Source organism: Clupea harengus, chromosome 8 (genome assembly GCF_900700415.2).
Source record: "Clupea harengus chromosome 8, Ch_v2.0.2, whole genome shotgun sequence".
Taxonomy (NCBI): Eukaryota; Metazoa; Chordata; class Actinopteri; order Clupeiformes; family Clupeidae; genus Clupea; species Clupea harengus.
Window position 1 is genome coordinate 10,240,075 of NC_045159.1, and position 9,771 is coordinate 10,249,845.

At 42.9% G+C, this 9,771-nt stretch overlaps 1 protein-coding gene across 1 annotated transcript; it reads left to right on the top strand.

The window, feature by feature from the left end:
• Positions 1–795: 795 nt before the first annotated feature.
• On the top strand, positions 796–1,864 carry LOC122133065 (olfactory receptor 10G4-like). The gene has a single exon (XM_042708392.1). It carries the CDS (start codon positions 911–913, stop codon positions 1,862–1,864), a length of 954 nt encoding a protein of 317 aa, XP_042564326.1. The 5' UTR covers positions 796–910.
• Positions 1,865–9,771: the final 7,907 nt, after the last annotated feature.

Sequence of the window (9,771 nt, forward strand, 5' to 3'; positions counted from 1 at the left end):
ACTAAACTGCCATTGGCTCGTCTGCGTTCGAGGGGCGGGGCTTAGCCATAGGTCAAATTGAGCGAAGAGGCATTTTTTTTACTGGTTCGGTTGAAACACGCCCCATAATCACAGCCCATTGGAGCGGTATCAGACTCATATTCTAACTAGAATTATGAGTATGACATCGTCAGGCTACCATTTCATCCCTCCAGTGGAATAAATAGCTGGGAAGTCACAGATGTGATGTGGCCCATAAAACAGAAAGCCATCCACAAACGAGCAAAACCTGTTTCACGTATAGAAATGCATCTACAAATGCGTAAATATCACTTAACATGTGAAATTTAAATACCTTTTTACAGAATAAGTTATGATATTTGCAAATCACTCTGTATTTCTGTGGATATGACTTTACACAACACAAAAAAATACACCGTTGTAGTTGTGGATATTTCTGTGGTAAAAATCGGACAAAAACATGCAAATTAATAGAAGGAAACTCACATGACCCACATGATGAATTTACACAAATAAAAAAATACATGTTTGTGGTAAGTGAAAAACTTGTGGATCATGGTACACATTTGTGGATTGTTTTCTCCCAATAAAAGTTCAATAAAAGCGTCCATAATACATGCCCTTATCAATGTTTTTGCAATTGGTCTTTTGTATGCTTTATGTTTTGTTTGACATAGAAATCTTGAAATAATAAATGATCAAATCCCAGTGGTAAACCCTGTGGGCCAGGTGATATAAAAGCCACCAAACTGCCTCATCTGCAGACAGAAGAAAACACTCAACACTACTCACAACAACTAAGAGAACTCAAGACTAAACCAGACTAAACTAGAGTTGGTAGGATGAAATATGACAGGATACCATTTTAGCATCCTTGAATGTAATTTCTTCATATTGCCTTCATCCAGACATGGGAGCAAAAAATGACACAGCTGTGAGGGTGTATGAGTTTATTATAACAGGCTTTGATCACCTTTCACATCAGAAACTGCTTGGCTCCCTCATCCTTATTGCTTATGTTCTCATACTGTTTTTCTGCAGCATAAATCTGAGTATAGTGGTTGCAGACAGACGTTTGCACTCACCAATGTACATATTCATTTGCAACTTAGCCATTGTGGACATCATGTTTAGCACCAGCTCTAGCATAACAATGATAGCTGTAGTTCTTGCAGAAATGAAAACCATTTCCTACAATTCGTGCATCACTAGTATGTTTATCTACCATCTTGGGGATGTCACTTCGTGTCTAGCGATAACCTTGATGGCTTTGGATCGAATGATTGCAATTAGCCTGCCTCTGAGGTACAACAGCATCCTCACAAACACACGCAGTATCATGCTCATTATGGCTGCCTGGATAATAGGTATTGGATCAATGGTGCCTAATACTGTAACAGTAGAGAGCATTCCATACTGTCAACCCGTGATAAGATATGTGTTTTGTGACTATGCTGCAATGATACGAGCTGGATGTGTGGACCCTGTACCTTATTTTCAGATTCCAATAATCGTGTTCAAGTGGATGTGGTTTTTGGTTGGACATTTTACGCTGATTTTCTTGACATATGTTGTTATTATCTTCACTGTTCTGAGACTCAAAGAAAAGGGAAGCAGGAAGAAAATGTTTAGTACTTGTATTTCACATATCATTGTGGTTTCCACTTACTTCGCACCCAAATTAGTATCTGTGCTGCTCACTAGAATAGGTGTGAAACTTAACCTGACTGAAAGAAATGCTGTGATTATTGTGGCTTCAGTGCTGCCACCTCTCATCAACCCTGTAACTTACTGTCTAACAACAAAAGAACTGAGAACACGGCTGATAAACCTGTTGACTAAACACCGTGTGGCGATTAAGTGACTGAGTGAAAGCATATTGTATTTTTGCACACAGAGTAACTTAATACTCTTATGATGCTCTCAATTATCTGAAATTGTACTTTAGTGATTAATCTCAATGTCAACATCATTCATACATATACATAAGTTTAATTTATTGCATTTTTTAAACAAATATATGCAAACTACATGTGTACCCGACTGTCCAGAATGACTAGTTACCAATGACTGTCCAGCTTGTTTATCTGTACCATACAGACACATAGTAATCAATAATATTAGTAATGAATCAATAGAATCCTCCCAAATAAATTATTTTCATATAAGCATCTTATTCGTTTAACTAAGACAAATCTATAGATATATATTTTTTAAACAAATCACATAAACCCACAAACAACCCAATGTTATGTAATATGTCTACTGAATATATCTAAAAATCAAAAAATAGTAATATACTGTACACTTTTCTGTTCTGATAGGCTATCACCGGTGACTGTTCTGTATAAGCTCTCAGTGTCAGAGAGCTACTGCTGTGTTTGTGTGTGGGGAACATCAATCATATTATATATTTTTGGCTCAATTTCCATCAACTGTTGCATTAACTAAGGGAGTGCAATTTCCTTAATAAACTGGTACATATTGATACATCAATACTGCTACATTTGTACACTTCTCATCTGTGTTCTGTTGAACTATCCAATCAAATAGTACATAAATGTAATGTTAAACTTGTTAGGTGAAAATTCACTGAAGTTACCGCAGGACTCTGGAGTTGCATATAAGTATATTTATTAAACAACAAGCTCGTGGGCTCACCCACCCAGCAGGTCAGAGAGAGGCACGGGCCCTCTGCAGCAGACGAGAGAGAAGCAATATTAAACACATCACACAAGGTTTATATAGATAGAAGTTTACGTTCTCTGGCGCCAAAACAATTTGTCAGCAGGGATAACTTTCTGTCTTGCAAGGATGTCAGTTTTACACAAGGTCGGAAGAAGCACAGTTCGACCCTTCTTATCACCTCTGGTCCAAACATGCTTGTAGGGTTTTCCAATAAAACTCTTCTTATTTTCGTAGTGGAGCCTATGGCTGACGCGTGTTCTTTTCCAAAAAGGTGTGTCTTCCAATGTAGATGAATTTTAAATATTTATTTGTAGCAAAGACATTAACAAACATTAAATAATCCACCTAATGTAATGTAAAACTTATAATGTATCCTTGACTAACTATCTTAACAAGTTCACACGACACGACACGACACGACACGACACGGTCAGAAAAACCGTGAGACTCCTTAACTTCTCGTGCCATCCACAGGTCATATACTGCCTAGCTACGGCAGCGCAGTTAAACCAAAACAATGCCCTTAAAGCTACAGGCACCTATTATCAATCAATATATCAATGGAGGTAAATCATGAAATGAATGAATACTAAATAGTACATATACTATACAATAATATAAATAACGATAATCAAATCATGAACTTAATACTAAATACCTTTCATAAACAATTATATAGTGAGGCCTGTATCCCAAAATCATTAGATGTGCATATGGCACCTACATTACCGGCCCCTAATTGTTCTATTAATGCAGTAACTTAGAACAATTACCACTTTTCTGTAAACTTTCAATGAATATCATGAACAGAAATTCACATTACTAAACATTCAATGTTCAAGCACATGAAAAAGAGTGCCTTTAATAGGCATACTAAATGTCCAATATCCTTCAATCAACTTAAAAAAGGGATATAAAGTCCACTGGCAGTCCATCTTCAAACGAAGCCTGGGGAGAGAAAGAGAAAAAGAAAAAGAGGAAGAGAGAGAGAGAGAGAGAGAGAGCCAGAGGTTGCTAGCACATGGCTCATTGTGGGGGCTCAGTCTTTACCACTGGCGTTAGTCAGACTCCAAAAGCAGACAGATCTTTGTGATGGTCTGTCTAAAACATTGGTCTTTGTCTTTAATCCGTACTCTGCGAACAAGACCCTTCTTGTCTGGAACTGTTCTCAACGTCTTTCCCATAATCCATGAATTCCTTGGAGCACAGTCATCCACAAGAAGAACAACGTCTCCTTCTGCGAAATTTCTGGAAGCTGTGGCCCACCGCTGGCGCTCCTGGAGTTGAGGTAAGTACTCTTTAATCCATCTCTTCCAGAATAGATCCAGACATATATTGCACCTGCCTCCATCTACGCCGCGTGTAGAGGTCGTCCTGGTCGAAACAATCCTGGAGGTAGGGACGGCTTTGTTTTCAGCAACAGGAGATGATTTGGCGTCAACACCTCCAAGTCATTCAGATCACTAGACGCCTTTGTGATAGGTCGGCTGTTGATGATCGACTCTGCCTCTCACAAGACTGGTGAAGGCTTTCTTCATCAAGGACTTGCTCTCTCACAGTGGAATTCAACACCTTCCTTATGGATCTTATCAGCCGTTCCCACGCTCCGCCATGATGTGAAGGCGGCAGGGGGTTGAATGACCACTTGATCCCATGTTGGTGGAACAGATGCTGAAACTGTGAGGAGTTCCTTCAGCTCACGATTGGCTCCAACTAAATTTGTCCCATTATCCGAAACGAATCTCTTTCACCTTGTCCTCGTCGTGCTATGAAGCGCCGGAGTGCATTTATGCACGAATCTGTGTCTAATGATGAGGCAGCTCAATATGCACTGCACGCACGCTAAACAGGTGAATATGACTCCATATCTCTTTATGAGGCTTCGTCCACGTTTCACCTCAAGTGGTCCAAAGTAATCCACACCGACTCTTGTGAAGGGTGGGTCATCCGGCAGTACACGCTCTTGTGGAAGATCAGCCATTAGTTGTTTTCCAGCTTTTCCATGTAAGCGACGACAGGTCACACACTTTCCAAGGACCTTTCGGATAGCCGTGTTGGCACTCGGGATCCAAAACTTCTGACGCAATTCAGAGAGCATGTGATTGCGCCCTCCATGCCCAGTGTCTTCATGGATCTGTTGGAGAATCAGGTTGGTTATGTGAAAGTCCTTTGACAAGATGACAGGCTGCTTGCTGTTCTCTGGCATAGCTGCCCGACTTAGTCTTCCACCAACGCGCAACAGGCCGTCTTGAAGTATGGGATTCAACTTGTACAAGTGGCTGCTGCGTTTCACATTCTGTCCTTTGAACAGAGCTGACATTTCTTCAGAGAATTTCTCCTTCTGACAGAATTGACTATGCGAAGCTCTGCCTCATCAAGGTCTTCCACTGAAATGCGTGTGTTCTTGAAGCTTTCCTTGAGACTGTCCATCTGACTTTGGATCAGCTGTGACCACTGTCAATGCTGGCTTCCTCACAGGCTGCACGCAGCTCTTCACGCCTTTGACAGAGGCTCCAAAGCATGACTTTAATCTTCAAGAACCATGCCACAGTTCGTTTCAACTTTATCCACGATGAGAAGTAGTTGATCAGTTCTTGAATGGACTTACGTCTTCTCTCACATTTATGGAATTTACTTTAATTCTTTTGATCTCAGGATCATCTGAAGTGATCTCTGCATTGTTCAATGGAGTCTTTGGCCAGCACTCAACTGGACTGCAGAGGAATTCTGGGCCTGACACCCAACTTGTGTTCTTCAAGAATTCATCCACTCTTTGGCCTCTAGAGGCGTAGTCAGCCGGGTTCTTGTCAGTGCCAACGTTGTCTCCATTGTTCCACATCAGAGCCTTTCAGAATATCTGAAACTCTGTTTGCCACGAACGTGCCGGGTAACGTGTCGTCTCATTTTGAAGGATATCTCAGCACCACCGTACTGTCAGTCCAGAACATTGATTTGGTCAAGATCTAATTGGAGCTCTCTTCTCAGGACACCATCCATTTTCACGGCTACTGTGGCAGCGGTCATCTCCATACGTGGAATGGTAGGAGGCCTGAGAGGTGCCACTCTGGACTTGCCCATCATGAACGCACAATGCAGTTTGTTACTTGCGCTCCGCATGAGAAGGTAACTGACTGAACCATAAGCATACTCACTCGCATCAGCAAAGTGATGTAGCCTGCGCAAATCCATAATCTCCAAATCCTTCAGGCTTCAGACATCTCGGAAATGAGAAGTTCTCCAAAGCAGGAAGACTGGCTAACCAGTCGGACCACCGCTTCTTGATGTGTTCAGGTAAGTCGTCATCCCATCCCAGCTTCAGTCTGCACAGGTCTTGCAGGATGGTCTTTGCTGGCAAAACCACAGGCGACAGGATGCCTAATGGGTCATACACTGAACCGACAACTGAAAGAAGTCCCCGTCTTGTGAATGGGCGGTCTCTGATGGTGATTTTAAACTTAAATGTGTCAGACTCGACACACCAATTGAGTCCAAGGGCTCTTTCCAGAGGAAGTTCATCATGGTCAAGATCCAAGGTTTTCATCTCTCCAGCCAGTTCAGACTTTGGGATGGAGTCGAGCACTTTCCGACGGTTGCTCACCCATTTTGTGAGACGAAAGCCTCCATAGGCGCAGATTCTCATGAGATCTTGACACATTGATATGGCTGCCTCATCTGTAGCAACGGATTTGATGCAGTCATCCACGTAAAAATTCTGTAAGACTGTCTGTACAACTTCGGCTTTGAACTGTCCGCTCTGATCTTCGGCACACTTCCTCAACGCAAAACTAGCGCAGCTGGGGGAGGATGTGGCTCCGAACAGATGCACAGTCATCTTGTGTTCAGTCAAAGCTTGATTGTAGTCCCCGCCTGGCCACCAGAGGAACCTCAGTAAGTTGGAGTCGTCGTCAGGCACTTTTACCTGGTGGAACATCGCTTCCACGTCCGCCATGATCGCAACTGGTTCTTGTCTGAATCGAATGACAACGCCAATTAGACTGCTGGTCAGATCTGGACCTTGCAAAAGTTGTTCGTTCAGTGATGTTCCCTGATAGGAGGCGGCACAGTCGAACACGACTCTTAGTTTCTGCTTCACAGGGTGATATACAGCATGGTGCGGTATATACCATACCTTCCCTTCCTTGTGCGTCATCTCTTCATCAGACAGCTGTACTGCATAGCCCTTCTGAAGAATGCCGTCCATGAAGTCTGTGTATTCCTTGTGAAAGCAGTCATTCCTGATGAATTTTCGCCTTAAGCTCTGAGTTCGCTGCTCGGCCATTATCCGATTGTTTGGCATGTTGACCATCTTGTTCTTGAGAGGCAAACATATATTGTAGTGGCCGTCGACCCGTTTTGCTGAATCCATTACAATGTCCATGAACTGATGGTCTTCTCGGGACATCTCCACTTCATCATGTTTCCCTCCCTCTGGGAAATCCATCTGAAACTGTTGAAGCCACAAGTTCTCCAGACTGGCCACTGAGATGCGGTTTGCCATGGTCTTGGTTGGTGTTCTTTTACCTGTGTGACTGCAGCTTTCTCTTAAAGGTCCATTCACGGTCCAGCCGAGTTTGGTTCTTACAGCGTACGGTCCATTACCAACACTGCTCACCACCTCCCATGGTTCCATAGCTTTAGGCACATTTGCTCCAATAAGCAATCCGATGTCAGCTTCAATCTGGGGCAGCTTTATTTCTTTGAGGTGAGGCCACCTTTCAAGATCCTTTTGTTGTGGTATGTTTTCTTTACCTACAGGTATCGTCTTTTGCGTGAAAGCATCTGGAAGATCAATGAACTCGTCACCTGACAGACTGCTGACCTCCAGGCCGGACACCACGTAAGTACTGACAGGTTTCTCTTCGTTCATGGTTCTCAGCAGTATGTCGGTCTTCCGTCCACTGAGCTTCAATTTGTTCATCAGTGTCTCGGTACAAAACGTGGCTGAGCTACCCGGGTCCATGAAGGCATACGTCTGCAGCACCACATTTCCCATCTTGGCCTTGACTTGGACGGGAACTATTGCAAGTATGCAGTCATCTTCCCCGGCCCCAGTCAGCTCACAACCCTCAGACTGAGTGCAGACAAATGCACTCAAGACTGTCTGACCGTCACAATTGTCTGTCTTCTTTTCTGCATAAGTGACCATGTCCTTTTTCTTAATGTGCAGCAGTGTAGGATGAGTCAAGGAACACACCTCACAGCTCACTTTTCCTTTGCAGAATTTACTCATGTGGCCATGCTTAAGGCAGCTAAAACAAAGTCCTTTGCTTCTCAAGAATTCTATTTTTTCTTTGTGTGGCTTGCCTTTAAGCTTACTACATGTCTCTATGGCGTGCTCACCTTTACAGAAGAGACACGGTGGTGTCGTTGGTGAGGCAGGATCTGTGTGCTCAACTGAGCCTGTGTTTTTCTTTGATGTGTCCAGCTGTATGGCACTTGTGGTGAATGACTTCTTGATTATGCCTTTTTTCTGTTCTTTGTAATAATTTGGTTGAATTGGGGGCGTTTTAGCTGGAGTGCTATCTTTTATGTCACCAAATACTGGGTGAAGTGCAATTTTGGCCTGCTTGTTAATGAACTCAACTAAATCTTTAAATTTGACTCTTCTGTCACATCGCTCTTGTATGCCACACACAACACTTCTCCACCTTTCACGTAACTTGAATGGAAGCTTTGCTACGATAGCCTTCAAGTTTGCAACATTATCCAACTCCTCCATGTAACTCACTTCATCCATGGTGTTGCAGCAGGCTGTTAGGAAGAGTGAAAAGGCATTCAAAGACTCAGTATCTTCTGGCCTGATAGGTGTCCAGTTTAACACTTTGTTCATGTAGGCTATGGCGATTTTATAATCATTTCCAAAATGCTCTTTGAGTAGCTGTTTGGCCCTGTGGTATCCTGCATCTGATTTCATGTGAAGGCAACTCTTTATCAGCTCTTTGGGCTGCCCGCTAGTGAACTGCTCTAAAAAGTAGAGACGGTCTTTGAGGCTTTCAGTGCGGGATTCTACGCCGTGTTCAAAGGCTCTTATGAACACATTGTAGTCTAATGGATTGCCACTGAAAGTAGGGATGTCTAATGGGGGCAGTGTCATCATTCTCTGTTGCTTCACCATTAACTCTGTGATGTTGTTCTGGCGCGTCATTACGCTGCAGAGCGTTTCAACGGTGTAGTCATCTGTTACAAAGTTACCACTACTCTGTTGCACGGCAGTAGACTGGGGTTGAAGTGGCCTGAATTCACCTTGTCCATTTTCCAGGTTGATAACTGGATTTTGACCCACGGGTAGGCCTAATGGTAAATATCCAGACTCAATAGTCATTCCACCTACAGGGCTTACATGTGTGCATGTTACACGCTCAATTTCATAATTTTCCAAAACTTTGAGTTTAGCATCAGAGGCGGCAATAGCCGTTTGCAGTTCTAAAGCTTCTCTTTTTGCTTATAATTCAGCCTCCTGACGTTCAAGTTCTTGCTTTTGTTTCAGAGCTGCAGCCTGTGCAAGTAATGTGGCTCTCTCTACTTCAGCTTTGAGGCGCACTGAGGATGTGCTGGACACTTTACTTCCGACAGCTGACCCACGCTTTCTGCTATAACTGCTTTGAGCAGAGGACACCATCGACACACTGTCTGCTGGCTGAATGGCTGCGTCACATTCCTTAGCTTGTTTCGCGCGCTCTTCAGCTGCCTTTATCCACATTTCCACTGGCTGCATAAATCCACGGACGTGTATTAATTTTGGCTCATACCATGAACTCTGATCAGTTTCCAATTCTTCACCATAAAGTACATGTGTTAAAGCATCATTTATCTTGCACAATTCTCCAATTGAATCTTGATAATCCAGACGTAATTTTTGTTTAACTGTGTTAACGTTAGCGTCATCTTCCATTAGCCGTTCGAGGTGGTTAGCTTGGCTAGTTAGATGACCTAGGTTAGCTTTTCTAGATTGAGTCAATCTGTGCACTTTTTCCTCGACAGCCTTCTCAGTCATTTTGGATTCTCTTTTTTTTACAAGCTAGCTCTTCATATCCTTCTTGCATAATGGCAACTTTCCAAACTTAGCAAGGCAAATTTTCACTG

Coding starts and splice junctions, on each gene's coding strand:
- LOC122133065 (XM_042708392.1), top strand. CDS start 911: ATGGGAGCAAAAAATGACACAGCTGTGAGGGTGTATGAGTTTATTATA.